Genomic DNA, 18,530 nt, shown 5'->3' with positions numbered 1-18,530 from the left:
ATAATCACTTTGAAAACCAGACTAGAAGTTGTATGATTCCATTCAGGGACCAATATTATTATTATTTTTACTATTTTTTTTTTTAAGCTTTCACTCCACATGACAGTATAGAAACACCAGTATATTCAACTCGCAGATGTAGACTTACCTTCAACCCCAAAATATAGGCTGAAGATATATCCCAGATCTTTTTTCTCCAAAAACTCATAAAATTTCCCAAGATCCATATGATATTCCCGACCTTTTCCAGCACGAGCATCAAAGACCTTCTCTTCAAAAGCACAGAATTTACAAAATTGTTCAACATCAACATCACCCATATCAATTTCTTCTTTCTCTTTGATTGCAATTTTTTTCCAGTTCAGTCTTCGTACTCGATACCAAAATTCTTCCACTTGGCTACTGTGTCCTTCCACACAAATCACACCTGGTTTCCCTGGCATGCTGAACCCAGAAAGTTTCAGTTCCTGACCCCAGTCTATAAGATCACGTCGTTTGAATTTGCTAAAGATGTGATGACTGTAAATCCAAAGTCTAACAAACAACTTATCCACTTTACTATCATTTGTGATCTTGGGCTTTTCCTCCACTTTACCCATATACTTCGAAGCATTTTCTTCAAGCCACTGCAATATTATCCCTATGCAAATGTCTCCGGCTTCTATTGTCTGCATGTAGTCGTCAGTAGCATCTTTCAGTTCTTTTAAGTTTTCTTTAGGCATGTTGGGAGAACGGATAAAAATCTCTGGTCTCACAGTTGGATATTCATGAGGCAGGTGACACACGACTTCAAGGTTACACTGCAATAAACGACACAAAAAAGAAAATAAAACTCAAGAATGAAATATACAGTTGAATGAAATATATACGATGTTTTTATTCTCATCTGTGATAGTATTGTGAAGAAGATTGAAATAATTTATCATTATTCCTTATGATCCATCATTGTTATCATATATTTTTCTTTTATAAACACAATTAAAAAAAATTTTTTTTTACAACTTTCAGTCATTGAACTTCACCCATAAGGGTTTTAGTAAATTATTTCGGTGCAGACATTTTTACAAATGACTGGCTTTGTCATTTTATCAAAAGATCTATCAAGTGACTGGCTTTGTTTTGAGTTATGTCCCCTTTTTTTGGATTTACTTCCCCTTACAAGTTAAGCGCGTGAAATAATTTACAATGATGATGATAAGTATCCATTTTTAATACATTTTGACAGATTTAAATGAGTATATCTGATTGCTGTTGTTTTCTATCATCGAAGTGCTCCTCCCCGCTTAAGACAACATGTGTTTCAGATATTTACGTTCGAATCTGTCAGGACCTATTAAGAATGAATAGACACATTAGACTTTTTGCTGGTTTGTATGCATCCCATGAATTAAACAAACTGGAGTGTGAAGCAACCAAGCTACACAAATGGAGACACTTGAAGCAACCAAGTTGTGTAAAGTGGGACAATTAGTTGTCCCACTTTTGCTATCATTTTACTATCACCCCCTTATGCAGAATGAGCAGTTGCACAAAATTTACAATAAATAATAATAATAATAATATTGTGTACAGTGCTCAGGTGCACTACAACTCATCTAAAGTGTATATATAATCAGGTGTAGTTTCGGCGGATTTCGGAAAGCATGAGGGCCTTAAAGGATGCAGTGTCATGGCAGTCAACAACTGACGCAAGCAGTTTATTCCATGCTTCAGCAACTCTGAGCGTGAAAAAATGTTTCTGAAAGTCATGGGAGCTGTGTTGTTTTCTGACTTTGTAGGCATGTCCACGTGTGTTAGACACATGGAGATCAAAAAGGTGTTCAGTGTTGTTGTTAACTTTGTGGGTGTTTACCAAGTCCGTCGCCAGACGCCGGAGCTTCAGTGAATCCATGCCCAGGGAAACAAGGTGCTCAGAATATGGTAGGTCAATGAAGTTCTTACCCCAGTAAGAAGTAACCAAGCTGCACTAAGGTAACTGAAGCAATTGAAAAAGGACACCCAAACGGCAATAAACGAGGCAACTTAAACAACTAAGCTGCAGCAACTGGGGTAACTGAAGCAACTAAGGCAACTTAAAACAACCAAGTCGCATTAAGTGACATAACTGAAGCAACCAAGGTGTACGGATGAGGCAACTGTTATTTAGAGGCTGAATACTCACTCAACTTAGAGAAGAAAGAAACAAGGATGAAGAGAAGAGAAGTTAAATGAGGGAAAGGAAAGGGTGATGTGAGATGATAGATTTCTTTTTAATGGAGAAAGGGCAGTGAACAATGACTTTTTTCAGGTCTTAATAACAGGTGAGAGAAAGACAGTTATCCTCTGACCAGAGAGTTGGCCTGAATATTTGCTGAAGGCACCCAAAGACAAGGCAGTGATCTTGAACTGGGTGATGGATTAAGTCTACTACACAATAACAAAACTGGTGTCAGCAACAGGTTTCCACATAGTTTTCATTGACCAGATGACTTTCGTAAGGGGTGCTCTGACAGCCAGTCATTTCAACTTGATGCAAAAGTTTTAATTTTTGGTACCACATTAAAAGTAAGGACTTAAATTCAGCTATGACTGGACAATGATAATCCCACCCAGCATGAGCAATCCTGTGTGTGATGACCCTGTGTGCTGCCATGCATTTAGTTCAGAAGACAACAGGCTTTGATTTGAGGAAAACCTGGTTGCTATTTCTAGCAAGTTGAGTGACTAAGTAGAGGCTCACACATTAGCTGTGTTTTTAAAAAAATATGTAAAGCTTTTATTACCATATTTACTGCTTTTGCTTCAAATAATTTTGAAAATAATGAAGAATTTAAAAAAATAACTTTATTGTTATTAAGCTCAAGTTTGGAACATGGATTACTGTGGAATTTGGATACAAAGGTTTAATTTAAAGCACTTTAAAACATGAAGTTTTTATCATAGAACTAGGGGTGGTTAAATATCTAGAGTTCAGTTTTAGTCATGGGGGTAGAAACAAATGTCTCTAACATTTGAGCTGATGGTCCACTTTGAAAACATTTGGAATTATTTACTTTCAAATGAAGATATACAGAGTATATACATTTCTCTTTTACCTCTATAAGGTACTGTGTTTATGATAGCAGCATAAACCCCATAACATCAGGTTATTTTAAAGATAAAGAAAAATGCTTTAGAATAAAAGAAATAATTAAAAAAACATTATCAAATATATATTAAAAGTTTATATAGGTGCAGGCATGGCTGTATGGTAAGAAGCTTCCTTTCCAACCACATGGTTCCGGGTTCAGTCCCACTATGTGGCACCTTGAGCAAATATCTTCTATAGTCTTGGGTCGACCAAAGCTATGAGTGGATTTGGTGGATGGAAACTGAGAGAAACCTGTCATATACATATAAATATATCATCATCATCATCATCGTTTAACGTCTGTTTTCCGCGCTAGCACGGGTTGGACGGTTTGACTGGGGTCTGGGAAGCCAGGGGCTGCACCAGGCTCCAGTCTGATCTGGCAGTGTTTCTACAGCTGGATGCCCTTCCTAACGCCAACCACTCTGCGAGTGTAGTGGGTGCTTTTTACGTGCCACCTGCCACCATATATATATATATAAATATATCTATGTGTGTGTATCTTTGTGTTTGTGTTTGTCCCACCAACACCGCTTGACAACTGATGTTGGTTGTATATGTCCCCGTAAGTTAGTGGTTTGGCAAAAGAGACTGAAAATAAATACTAGGCTTTAAAAAATAAGTCCTGGGGTCGATTCATTTGACTAAAATCCTTCAAGGTGGTGCTCCAGCATAGCTGCAGTCAAATGACTGAAACAAGTAAAAAAATATAACATAAATTATAAGGACTACAACTTCAGATCATCAAAGTCTTCAGTCAGAATTTAAAGACAGAGATTCATCTTTATCATCCTTATTTAATGTCCCTTTTCCATGCTGGAATGGGTATGACTTGACAAGAACTGGCAAGGCCAGGGGCTGCTCCAGGTTCCAGAGTCTATTTTGGTTTGACTATGGAACCTGGTGCAGCCCCTGACCTTACCAGATCCTGTTTATTAAATAATTTTATATTGGGTTGTCTGGAAAGTTTGTACCAATTTATAGTAGCTTACCTTTCGACTTATTTTACAACATGGTTTAGTCCATAAAATAGGATTTGACTACACCTCCATTTAGAGCACAGTTTAAACTATCTTTTCATGGAAGAAGGTTTATGTTCCTATAACCTGTGTTAATTCTGTCACCCTTTAAAATGGAAGATAAGAAAGTTCATTTTTGGCACTTGATGCTTTGTAAACCAGACAAAAATTGCTGTAGCTCGGCTGGGATGTGTTACCCCACCCTCCATATTCACCAGATATTGCTCCTTCGGATTTCCACTTACTCAGGTTTCTGCAGAATAGTCTTAATGGTAAAAATTTCAATTCCTTAGATGACGTAAAAAGATACCTTGATGAATTCTTTGCCATGAAACCACCTCAATTCAGGGAAGCGGGTATTTTTAAGTTAAAGGAAAGATGGAGACACATTGTGCAACAAAATGGTTCATATTTGGTTGATTAAAAATGTAATGACAAGTATTTATTGACCTTTTTCTTTCCTTTAAAAATCAGCACAAACTTTCCAGACAAGCCAATATGTTCACTTTCCCATGCTTGTATGAGTCAGATGGAATTCATAGAGACAGATTTTCTACAGCCAGATACCCTTCCTGTTGCCAACGCTCACTTGTCTTCTCCATGACTAGACATGTTTTTACAGATGATTCGAAATAATTAACACCATTTGTATGATGCTGACGTTCATTTACAACTATCAAACAATGTCAAGATAAAGAGGCATGAATACCTACACATACATTATATATATGAATATGTATGTGTGTATATGACCTAGTGGTTGTACTCACTATCGCAAGATCCTGGTTTCAATCCCTAGACCGGGTGGTGTGTTGCTCTGTGATCATGTCAACACCTGACATGTGGTACACAGTGCACCTGTTCAAGCAACATCGATTTGATGGAGGGAGGGAGCTAATGTGCAGCATGAACTTTCTGGTCACAATAAACAAATCATTTGTGTAGGTCGTTCGGCAAAAGCTTAACACTCATATGTCGTCTTTGACAGGAGAATCCATCATATACGTGTGTGTGTGTGTGTGTGTATATATATATATATACATACATACATAAAGGGTGCGTAAGATATGAGGACAGATTTATGTTTATAAGAAACATATATAATAATAGATAATAACTTTATCAAAATATGCTATGAAGATAAAAATAAACCTTTTCTCCAATGTTTTCAATAAAGCCACCTTCAATTTCAACAACTGCTTCTATATGAGATCTAAATCATCTACATGCTCAAATCAAGTGGTCCTGGTTCATTTTGGACATTACTCTGTCTTTGGTGTTATGGGCGTGTTCATTGACCTCTCTCTCAACAATGCTCCACATGTAAATAGTCCAATGGCTTGAGATCTGGGGAATTAGGACGCCAAATGTTAGGGGTTATGTGATCATGAAAATTTTCAGCCATCCATTCCTGTGTTGCGAGCCATATGTGATAGTGCAGAGTCTTACTGAAACACATATGGCCTTCTATTGCATTAGACTGTCTATCTAGGAATTAACAATTATTTCCAGGACCTCAATGTAGGCAACAGAGTTAACTCTAAGGCCTTATGGAAAGAAGTAAGGAGGCATCACGCCCTTCGTTGCTGACAACCCCTAAAACCATGACAGCTGCAGGAAATGTATGCATAACGATTGGAAATTCAGAAGGGTCTGCACATAACCAGCTGTCATTTCTATGCCCTAGGCCAATTAGGGCCATGTGAGTGGATTAGGTAGATGGAAACTGAGAGAAACCAATGGTATGTATGTATTCGTGTCTTGTCTTGACATCGTGCAATAGTTGTAAACGAGAGTCACCATAACACAAGTGGTGTCCTTCATTTCCAGTCTTTCTCGAAAAAGACCAGGGCGAAATAATACCCTGCTTAGAAACAAGTGAGAGCTGGCGACATGAAAAATATACGATCACATAGAAAATCTGGTCAAACTAAAGCGTTTGACCAGGTCAAACACGATAGTTTAAAGGCCACGGACTGACCTATTACACTATTTTTTTTTTGTTTTTATGACCGGGTCAAATGCTTTAGTTTGACCGAAAATCTTCCACCAACAAATTCCATGCAAACATGGAGAAACAGGCGTAAAATTCATGATAATAATATCTTACACGCAAGCTGCTAAAAAAACATGAGATAAAGCATGTTTCATTTGAGTTATTAAGGTTCAACTGAAGCCAATGTCTTTAGCTTTGCTTTTGTTTAGCTCTAGATCGGCTTTGGTCGAGCAGGGCTATGATGAAAAGCGTCTCAGTTATGACCATCCCGCTTCTTCAGGATGTATTATAGGACTATATCATTTAGTATGTCGTTCTTTTACAAGACGATGGGCTTCGATTTAAGGAAACTGTCTGTTATTTCTAGCAAGTCGATTGACCCAGTAGAAGCTTCCACGTTGGTTGTTTTTGTGAGTGTGTTATTTTTTAATACATAGTTATGAAGAAGGGACAGAATCCATGATCTTCGCTGGTATCCAGAAACAGGTGAAAGTTGATACGGTAAATCTTAATTTTTTTTAACACACGCAGGGAAAACGGGGGCGTGAAAAGAATTTGAGAGGGCTGAGATTCTACGGAGGAAAGATTGACAGTTAGTATGGTAACCACCGGCAGGTGGAGACGAAACATAACCATGTACAGACGTCTGACGAATATAACGAAATGGGTTCATGCTCTCCCCAAAAGACAGACAGAAATCTTACCTCGGGAGCTGGTTGTAGATATACTGTAAATCCTATTCGACTGTAAAGATATTCATATTTTATTTTACCGTTTAGAAAACTTTGAATGTTCCGAACAGCAATTGGTTCTTCCAGTTTGAATTCGTTCTCGTCTGGATACATACTATTTAGCATTTCAACTTCGGCCAATTGTAGCTCTAACATCTCTCGAATATCTACATTTTCATCTTCTGTAGTTTCATCGTTTGCAGTGCCAAACTCTTGCAAGATCCCACAAGTTATCTTGTCGTCATTCCTTGCCATGATTTCTCTTCTTTTACCCCTCTCTCGCTCTTTCTTTTTTTGGTGAACTGAAAAGTGAAATATCTATTTGCTTTTCTAAAATCTCGCTGCTTTATTTTCCATTTCGGAAAGGATTAAATGTCAACAAACACATGGTGACATAAATATTTGACACCGCTTTTTTCGTTGACCGGTGTTAATATTTATTTTATCCCCGAATAATTAAAACACTATGTCTCATATAATAAGTAACAGAGTGAGTTAAAAATTATGAGATTATCCAAGCAATTAGTTAACAAAATCTCCCTCGAGAAGATGAAAAAAAAAATCAACAAAGTAACTCCAATAAGATTAGTTCATCAAAATATTTAGACAATGTAAATTGGAGTGAATCTAGTGAAAGCAGAGACACGTTTCGGTATTTTAGATCTCCTCAATGAGGCATATTTCTCCTTAATTGGCAGAATTATAAATGGAGTCATCAAAAAAAAGAAAAGAAACTTATATATAGTGGGAGTGTAGAGGCGCTGTATGTGAGAATCATTTTCTCGAATAATCAAGCGGCTCCTTGAGGTATTTATTGGTCTTTACAGATTTTTTGAAACCGTTGAATGAATCGTAAACAGAAAATAGAAATAATATTTGTGAAGCGTTACATTGAGTCGAGGAAGATGACCGGATTGTAATGCTACGGATGAAATATAGAAAATAATGAACTGTCTGTATGTATGGATGGAGAGAGAGAGAAAGAGTATATTATACATTGGATTGTATCAAAGAACGACGAAGACGCAATGATTGCTTGAAAAGGCCGTTGAGTGAAAGCTACTTAATAACAAATTAAATAATTTGTTTATTGTGTCGTTGAATGAAAGAACAATTGCTCTGTTGGAAATGGAAAAGCTTTAAAACCCAATTTCGATTCAGAGTAAAACTATTTATTTTACTCGTGTCGCTAATGCCTTTACCATTCTCTTATATAAATCGTGAAACCTTGTGCCTGTATTAGAAATCTGATACTTTACGTTTCTATGAGAAGTCTGAGAACTTGTAGCTGAAATCAATATTTGGGGTAGAATAAGACAAAACAAAACAATAAAAACATAACTATGTGTTGATGCAGACTATAGATAAATTAAAAAATCTATGTTGAGAAGTTTGAAATTAATAAGGTTTTTTTTTTTTTTTTTTTTTCCTGTCTGTCTCTTTAAATGGAAATTGCTGATTTTCTTCGTTTATTCAGCTTGATTGACTTTCTTTTGAAAGGTTCTCAACCGGGGTTCATATGGCCCTTCGGGATCCATATAAGATTCTATTGTTAAAATTTATCTGCAATAAATTTGTGATACTTCTTCAATTCACAAAATATTTTAACAATTTCTTTATAAATTTACTAATAATATCTTTATATATAAAAGTCAAGGGCATAGTTTCGGTTGTAGTAGCACAGATTTCCGTCGATTTCCGTAAAAAACTTTTATTTTTTTACATAAGTATGAGAGCGAAAGAGACTAAGAGGAAGCGATTTTACGACGAGAAGGTTTCACTTTGAAGTCGGCCTGGTGTGTTTGATGGGGTGTGGGAGACAGACAGTATGTTGTGTAAGTGAAGTGCTTCTGTTAGTGTGCGAAGAGACAGACATACATATACACATACACCGAGTAAAAAATTACGATGAATCGGCCATACATACATACATACACACACACACACATCATAGATACATACACACACCACATAATACATACATACATACACACACACATAGATACATACACACACACACATACATGCAGACATACATATACACATACACCGAGTAAAAAATTACACTGAATCGACCATACATACATACACACATACATACATACACACACACACATACACAGATACATACACACACACACATACATGCAGACATACATATACACATACACCGAGTAAAAAATTACGATAATCGGCCATACATACATACATACACACACATACTTACACACACACACATACATAGATACATACACACACAACATACATGCTATACACATACACCGAGTAAAAAATCTTATCTCTCTCTTTCAACATTACTCTCTCTGTCTCTTCGCACACACTAACAGAAGCACTTCACTTACACAACATACTGTCTCCCACACCCCATCAACACACACACATGTACATCAATGCTTCCCCTAGACGGTAACTTCAAAGACAAACTTCCCTCGTCATAAAATGCTTCCTCTTAGTCTCTTTCGCTCTCATTACTTATGTAAAAAAATAAAAGTTTTTTTACGGAAATCGACGGAAATCTGAGCTACGACATGCGAAACTTCGCCAAAGTCAAGTTGTGTGTCTGTCTCCTACGATTTAGATTCCTAACTACTCCCACATTTTGCGGTGCAGTGTAACCAAAAGCGGGTATCTTATAGTCGTGATTCATATCGAGCCCTTCTGGGTATTAGTGCGCGTCTACGATGAGTCTACGATTTAAAAAATAATTTAGCATCATTTTTTCCATTTTAATGCATTTTTTCGCTATTATATAAGGGAAGTAACTCTCTAAAAATGTCTACGATGAGTCAACGATTTATAAAAAAAATTACCATAATTTTTTTTGCTATTTTTTGGCTACAACTCTCTAAAAATGCTTATATAGTTATTTCCCTTACAAATCCGAGCAACGCCGGGCGATACTGCTAGTTTAATTATAAAAGTGTAATATGATTTTCTAAACATCGGATGGCTATAAGGGTTTATCTGAGTGAAATAGGAATCAAAGGGTTTTCACAGGTAAAAAATGGTTGAGAACCACTGGGTTAGTCATTCAAATGAGATCTGCTAAAAAATAGTAGTAAAATCTTCTTCAAATCAATCTTGAACAATGTAGTCTTAAATATTTTTATTTGGCACAAATAAAAAGTAACGGGGACGCGATGATATGAATATCTTGAGTTGGCTGAATCAAGGCTTGACCGGAGTTAGCTAATGATTGTATCATATAATGGTACAAAGTCAACAATTTTAGTAGAAGGGGTTATTTGTCAATTACATTATTGATTGCAGTACTTGATTGGTACTTGGGTTCTGTATGCACTGAAAAGATGAAAGACAAAGTTAGCCGCGGTGATATTTGAACTTAGTTATAACGTAAAGAATCGCAGAAAAAAGCCGTTCAGCATTTTGTGCGAGGCACTAACGATTCTGCCGGCTCACCCAAATACTTTGCTGGACTTCATAACTACCTATTTCTTTATTACCCACAAGGGGCTAAACATAGAGGGGAGAAACAAGGACAGACATAGGTATTAAGTCGATAACATCGACCCCAGTGAGTAACTGGTACTTAATTTATAACTATAAGTAAACGGTAAAGTTTTAAGAGAGAAATGTTATATGAAATATACAAACTTGAAAGAAACTAATCAGTTTTCATTTATTATAGTTCAATTTTATATATATATATAAAATATGAGAAACTTTTCAAGACGAAATATTTAAAGAACAGAAAAAATATTAGAGTTTTCTCCCTTTGTTCATTTTTTGACACGTTACTCAAAACAAGGCGTTTCAGTTATTTTATGCACACGTGTCTCATATGCCATGACTTGAAGTGTGGAGTAAACTGGATCTCTCTCTCTTTCTTTCTATCTTACACACACACACACACTTCCTCTCTCCCACGAGAAACTTTAGTTCTTATGCAGCTGGGTCAAACTATATATATATATAAATTAGAAAAAAAACACCTTTTATTAATTCAAAATGAACAATTAAATTACACCATCTAGAAAATACATATAATAGAAATATTAAAATTAAAATAACAATAAAATATCAATGATTAAGTAAATTGCAAAAAAAAACCTATATAATTATATACGTTATATAAAAACGTATATAATTATATACGTTTTTATTATTTTTTTGCAATTTACTTAATCATTGCTATTTTATTGTTATTTTAATTTTAATATTTCTATTATATGTAATTTTCTAGATGGTGTAATTTAATTGTTCATTTTGAATTGATAAAAGGTGGGTTTTTTCTAGGCGGTGCCCCAGCATGGCCACAGCTCGTGAGCTGAAACTAGATAAAATAAAAAAGATAATAAAAAAATATATATATATATTATATTGTGTGAAATCTGATTTAGTATTTCTAAATTTAATTGTTTCCCCTGTAACTTTGGATTTATATTCCTTCAAATAATAATTATATATATATATAATATTAAGAATTCGGGAGAGAATCAGGTACTTAAATTATAGGCACCAGGTTGGGTCGAATTAACTCGTAAACACCACCTGCTGTGTTTATGGATTGTTCTTCTTTTGTTTGAAATTCTGTGTATCATCTGATGAAAACAGTTTTTTTTTTGCTATGATGTAATGTGCTCATTCCTCTGTTAATAAATGCGTTAGAAACAGCTGTAATGAACTGACATTCATCCATCGTTTGTTACTTATATATAAATATATAAGTATAATAATAATACACACATTTATTATATATATATAATATATGATTTTTAACAAGTTTCATAAGTGCTAACGTACGAAGCTCTCGTCTGCTGAATTATTCAATCACTTCTACTAAATATGAGAAAAATACTCATACACACAGATATATATTAGCTATACACGCATTTATTGAGTACTTTCTTCCGCAATCATTTGAGTGCATGCGCGCGCGTGTGTTTGTATGTTGGAATGAGCACATAACTGCGCACGCATACACACACGCATTCATATATATACACACGTGTATACAGAGAGAGAGAGGGGGAGAGTGCGTTAATTATATTTTTCTGAGAATTCAGAGCTCAAGGGCGTTTTTATCAGTATGAATAAGTAAATTCAGAAATATATACAACGTTGTTATTTGGTTTCAGGTTACCTCCGACTGAATAGACCTAAGATCAAAGGTGTTTCAAAGGCGTTCTACTCATAACCATCTCCGTTAATTAATTATTTATTCATTTATTCAATTTTCATGAATAATATATAAAAACCACATTTTACCATGTTTTTATTTTTCTTTAGAAAGTAAAGCATGTTGTTTGGTCGCTATTTCTCGTAGTAGTCTCCCTTGCTGGCTCGTCTCTCATAAGTGTGTGTGTGTGCGTAGGTAGAATTACAGATTGATGCCCCCTGACTTTATTTCAGTAAAACTGTTACCTACCTACCTATGTACACACACACATGCGTGGGTGTATATGTGTTTATATGCATTCAAATTATGGATATTGAATGAAAGGCGCAGGAGTGGCTGTGTGGTAAGTAGTGGTTCCGGGTTCAGTCCCACTGCGTGGCACCAAAGCCTTGTGAGTGGATTTGGTAGACGGAAACTGTGTGTATATATATATATATATATATATATATATATATAATATATATATATATGCGTGTGTGTGTTTGTGTGTCTGTGTTTCTCCCCCCTAGCATTGCTTGACAACCGATGCTGGTGTGTTTATGTCCCCGTTACTTAGCGGTTCGGCAAAAGAGACTGATAGAATAAGTACTGGGCTTACTAAGGAGTAAGTCCCGGGCCCGAGTTGCTCGATTAAAGGCGGTGCTCCAGCATGGCCGCAGTCAAATGACTGAAACAAGTAAAAGAAAGAGAAAGATTTTATATGTATGAAGAGTCATAATTTTATTGACAGTGATTTCGAAGTTACTGTCTACACACATACTACATGCATGCACACACACACACACACATACATTCAACGTCTATTGAAAACAGTGTTGCTCACCCACGAGGCGTTTGTCACATGTCACTACAACACGAAAAAACATGAACTTTAGGGTTAAACATATCGTGTTCGGGTGTATGCCGTCTTCTACTAAATCCTCTAAAAAAGAAAAAAAAAAGAATACAACAGTGACCCGTCTACCGACTAAAAAGTGGCAAAATGTATCCAAGACATGACCCAAATTTGGCGAGAGGTAGCTAGTTATAACTGTGACTGGGGCATCCATCCATCCGTCCGTCCACCTAGAAATCGATCCATCATTTTTGCCGACTATTCTTGAGAGGGTTGTGGGGATAGAACCCTCAGGTGTCTTCTCTGTAGAGTCCAAGCTGAAGCAGCCATCATGAGACTTTCTGGCTGAATTCCTAAGCATGACCAACTCTGACTCTCTCTCTCTCTTTTACCCTTTTACTTGTTTCAGTCATTTGACTGTGGCCATGCTGGAGCACCGCCTTTTAGTCGAGCAACTCGACCCCAGGACCTATTCTTTGTAAGCCTAGTACTTATTCTATCGGTGTCTTTCGCCGAACCGCTAAGTTACGGGGACGTAAACACACCAGCATCGGTTGTCAAGCGATGTTGGGAGGACAAACATACACACACACACACACACACACACACACACGTATATATATATATATATATATATATATATATATATATATATATATATATACACATATATATATATATATATATAATATATATATATATACACATACATATATACGACGGGCTTCTTTCAGTTTCCGTCTACCACATCCACTCACAAGGCTTTGGTCGACCCGAGGCTATAGTAGAAGACACTTGCCCAAGGTGCCACGCAGTGGGACTGAACCCGGAACCATGTGGTTGGTAAGCAAGCTACTTACCACACAGCTACTCCTACGCCTATGGATATTATCCAACCATCCCGTTCTTGATCTATCTCAAGGTCTCCTGCAGGATAGCTCGGCATGGAGAATCCACCTTGGGATTCGTTTCTGCGACATTCTACTCACATGTCTTCAGTATCAGAGTTGTGATCTCTCTCTCTATACGGAGAAGTAGCGGCATGACCTGGAGACACTCCCTGATTTCCGAGCTATGCAAAAACAGAAACAAGACCAATGTGGTCTAGTCTGTGTTTATTGTGCGAAGATAAGGAAACTATATAACAATGTACATGCGTGGGTGCGTTAGAGGGGAATAAGAGAAGGATATTTGAAAAGTTATATTTTTATTTTCATTTCATTCATGTTTGAAATTTATTGATATATTATGATAAACCTGACATAACTTGGTGAGTGAGACCCGTTGCACTCCAGTTTAAAAAAAAAAAGAAGAAAAGGAACAAGAAGTAAAAATACAAAGCCCTGCAGTATGTTATTATATAATGTCATATCACCATCTGGTATTTTGATTACATCAGATTTAAGAGAATGACCAAGAAGAAATGGGTTAGTTACTTAGTAGACAGCTGTGCTATAAACATCACCGAGAATTAAAGTATTGGTCTCCGGCTGATCTGCCTGCAGGAGGTAAGGGTGGGATAAATAAGAACAACAACAACAACAACAGTAACAACATCATCAAACCTAATTAGCAAACTGTTTTAATTATTTTTACACCAATCAGTTTTCTCAATCTCTTCATCACTTTTAAAGTACCTTCTATAGGTATGTGTATTGTGTGTGTGTGTGTGTGTGTGTGTGTGAAGGGTGGGGAAGATATGGATCAATGCTTCTCAACTGGGGTCCATATGACCGTGGGGAAGATTTTGAGGTTAAAATTTATGAGCAATAAATTGGTAATATTTTCTACAACTCATACAATATTTCAACAATTTTTTTAATACATTTCGTAATATATTTAATTATATAAAAAAAAATACAATAGGATTTTTTTTTTTAACATCGAATAGCTCTGAGTGTCCATCTGTGCAAAATAGGAATCAAAGGAGTCCTCAGGTAAGAAACAAATTTGAGAACTGCTGATATACGAAGACGTGCTGAAAAAGTTCCTGGCTTTAAGGATATCGCAAAAGACCTGTTTGGAGGCTCCAACCTTTCAAGTTCTTTTACAGGGCTTAGAAAAACTGAAGGACCGCTGCAATAAGTGTGTGAATCTGAGAGGGGAATATGTTCAATAAAATGATCCTCCTTGCTTTTTTCTGTTACCCAAAATGTAGGAAATTTTCAGCAACTCATCGAAGACGATGAAGTGGTAAGTGGTGAGTGTATCTTTCTGAGAGAAAAATCAGCTGACGTGATGTTAAGGGTCCGAAACTGGGAACAAAATTCGATCGTGACTTAACACATATAGTGATTGAATAGAGGAAGAGAGTAAGTGAAGTGGACGGGGGGAAGGATGCAGTGGAACCTGATAGAAATAAATAGTAATATGAATAAACGGAGATGCGAATTTCAGAGTATTTATTAAACATACGGAAGCCTCATATTCGAAATAAATAAGTAAATAAATAAACCACTTACATTGTTGAATAATTTTCTCCCCTTTGTAGTTTATAAATTCATACACACACACACACGCACGCACACATACTCACACACGTACGTACGCACGCACACAGCGATGGCTTTGTATACGAGAAAGGAGCTACTATGTATGTATGTATATATATATATATTTGTATACACACACACATATATAAATATAAACACACACATGCACACACACACATATATATACATATACATACACGCGCATGCACATATATATATATACATATATTCACATGCATACACACACATGTATATATATATATACGCACACACACATACATGTGTATATGTGTGCGTGTGTCCAAAATTTGTTTCCCTTATGTTTATTTTCTTCCTCTCACTCTCCTCTCTCTTTTCTCATCTATTCTGTTCACTTTCTCTCTCTCTCTCTCCCACTTCTGTCTCTCTGTCTGTTTGTGTGTGTGTGTCTCTCTCTGTATGTATATAGTTACCCTCCTCTCTTCTCTCTCTCTCTCCTATATGATGACGGGTGGCAGCGAGTGATGGGGGAAGGAAGCTTAGATACTAACACGTCATCACAAGTGATATATAATCTTTCATTCACTTCTACTGAACTCTGCACAAGATGTCTTTGGACGAAGGGACCACACACACGCACGTTACGTAGAAACAAAACAGTCACATCACGTACCTCACACACACACACACACATACATACTGTACACGCTTATATACACACACAAAACAAGTACGTTATATGAACTCTAGCAAGATAGATTCAATAAGTTATAAATTAGAATTTTGTATGTGTGTGTATATTATATATATATATCTTTCTTTCTTTCTCTCCCATTCCCTTTTTCGTCTTTTTTTCCCTCACTTAACTTGTCTCTTCCTCTCTCTCTCATTCTTCATTCTCTCTCTCCCTTTCACCATTCTTCTTGGTCTCCTTGCACCATTCCCCTTCTTCTCTCTCTTCCTCTTGCTCCTCCTCCCCCATTCCCGTCGTCCATCTGCGACGATACTTCCGTCGTAACTGCTATCCTGTCTTTTCTCGCCCGCCTCCTAAGGCTACTGGTCGACACATTTTCTCTCTCTCTCGTCGTCCACGATAATCCAGCGTTTGCAATACTTTTTTCGTCTGGCGTTAACAGCCCTTCTTATCTTGTTCTCCTTGTCCTGTCTCTCACTGTTATATATTTATTTTTCCACTGTTTATATATATATTTTTTACTGTTTATATGTTTGTACTGTCGTTACCGTCTTGCTTTTTTTTTACCCCTCTGCGAAAAGATCTCAGAATTTTAATTGATTTGCTTTTCGCGGGAAGGAAGTTTTCTTCGAAGTATACGTCTCGCTTTTATCCTTCGAAACGTTTAGTAGATGAAACCTTAGCGACTGAAGAAGGGGATTTTTCGTTGTGCTTATTGTCCTGTATCTCTCTCTTTTTTTTTGCTTGTCTTGTTCCTTGGTTTGTGTCTATGTGTTTCGTCTCTCTATGTGTTCGACGTCTTTTTGGTGTCCTGTACACATATATGCGTGTATATGTACATGTAGAGGTAGGTACGTACATATATGTTTATATATATGCATATGTTCTATTTTATTAACATATATATATATATATATATATATATATATATATATATATATATATATATATATATATATATAAAATACAAACTTGGGACAAGCAATCTCAAGATTAATCAGCCGAAATTGCGAGGATGATTCTGTTCTTGACTGAGGATAAAAAGCTTCGAATGACCCGTTTTTTTTTGTTTTTTTTTGTATCGTCTATCCGGATGTTTTGTTGTCCCTTTTTGTATTACCTAGTTGTCCGGATATTTTGCATTCTTGTTCCATTTTGTATTATATATATATATAGCGGCGTACGTACACTTTGTTCTTATATATATAGGCGCAATGACCCAGTGGTTAGGGCAGTGGATTCACGGTTGTAGGGTCGCGGTTTCGATTCCCAGATCGGGCGTTGTGAGTATTTATTGAAAAAAGACATCTAAAGTTCCACGAGGCTTCTCTCACTCTTCATTCTGTCGGCCTGCTCGCTTAGCCAGCGGGGTGGCGTCATTTGAAGGCTAAAACAATGCGAAGCGCATTGTGACCAGCGATGTGTAGCAACATCTGATAGTCTGGTTGGTCACGGTGATATATATACATACATACACACACACACATACATAGATACATACACACACACACATACATGCAAACATACATATACACATACACCGAGTAAAAAATTACACTGAATCGGCCATACATACATACACACACACATACTTACACACACACACATACATACACACACACATACATAGATACATACACACACACACATACATATACACATACACCGAGTAAAAAATTTCAGTTATCTCTCTCTTTCACACATTACTCTGTCTCTTCGCACACACTAACAGAAGCACTTCACTTACACAACATACTGTCTGTCTCCCACACCCCATCAAACACACACACGGGGACTTCAAAAAGAAATTCCCTCGTCATAAAATCGCTTCCTCTTAGTCTCTTTCGCTCTCATTACTTCAAATATTCCCGCAAAGCCATATGTAAAAAAATAAAAGTTTTTTACGGAAATCGACGGAAACGTGTGCTACGACAAACGAAACTTCGCCATGATATATACATGCATACATACAAACATGCATATAAATTATACGAGCAAAACGCCCCCGTCCAATGGACGGTGCTGAGTTGTCAAACATTTAAACCAAATTTTCTCAAAACAACTTGTTCGACCGTCCCATAGCCCGCCCCCACCCTTTGAGAAACACTGATTTAACCTAAATTTGAGACACCAGCAAAAGAAGAAATAAAGATAGACTTTTTTCTATTCCAAAGAATTACGATTTTTATTCACACAACTATGCAACCGAAGAGTTGCATATTTGTACCAGTAATGATAAGGCTGTTGACTGGGAGAACACAAACATGGTTTATACAGTAAGCTTGGCAGGAAAGAAATGTGTCTTTAAGCAGTACAAAAAAAAAAAAAAAAATGGAAGGTGTAGTTATGTACAGGTTGACGGAAGAAAAGCAGAACAAAAACGATGCAGGCAAAAGGGTTAGCTGGAGGTAAATCTAGATGGAAAAGCATGATGAATTTATGAGAACGTACCTGGGACAATAATAAGTTTATCCGATAAAACATGTAGGAAATCAACTTGGGACGATTTTTGAT

At 36.5% G+C, this 18,530-nt stretch overlaps 1 protein-coding gene across 1 annotated transcript; it reads right to left on the bottom strand.

Annotated features, from left to right (window-relative positions):
* Positions 1-84: 84 nt before the first annotated feature.
* Positions 85-7,936, bottom strand: LOC115214072 (RWD domain-containing protein 2B). Its single transcript, XM_029783118.2, has 2 exons — positions 6,829-7,936; positions 85-800 (listed from the first exon to the last, which is right to left on the bottom strand). Exons 1-2 carry the CDS (start codon positions 7,108-7,110, stop codon positions 126-128), a joined length of 957 nt encoding a protein of 318 aa, XP_029638978.1. The 5' UTR covers positions 7,111-7,936; the 3' UTR covers positions 85-125.
* Between the last annotated feature and the right edge of the window lie 10,594 nt (positions 7,937-18,530).

The sequence above is a fragment of the Octopus sinensis genome, linkage group LG7 (genome assembly GCF_006345805.1).
Source record: "Octopus sinensis linkage group LG7, ASM634580v1, whole genome shotgun sequence".
In the NCBI taxonomy this organism is placed as follows: Eukaryota; Metazoa; Mollusca; class Cephalopoda; order Octopoda; family Octopodidae; genus Octopus; species Octopus sinensis.
The sequence above is the reverse complement of the archived record's forward strand: the minus strand, read 5'-3'. Positions and strand labels throughout refer to the sequence as shown.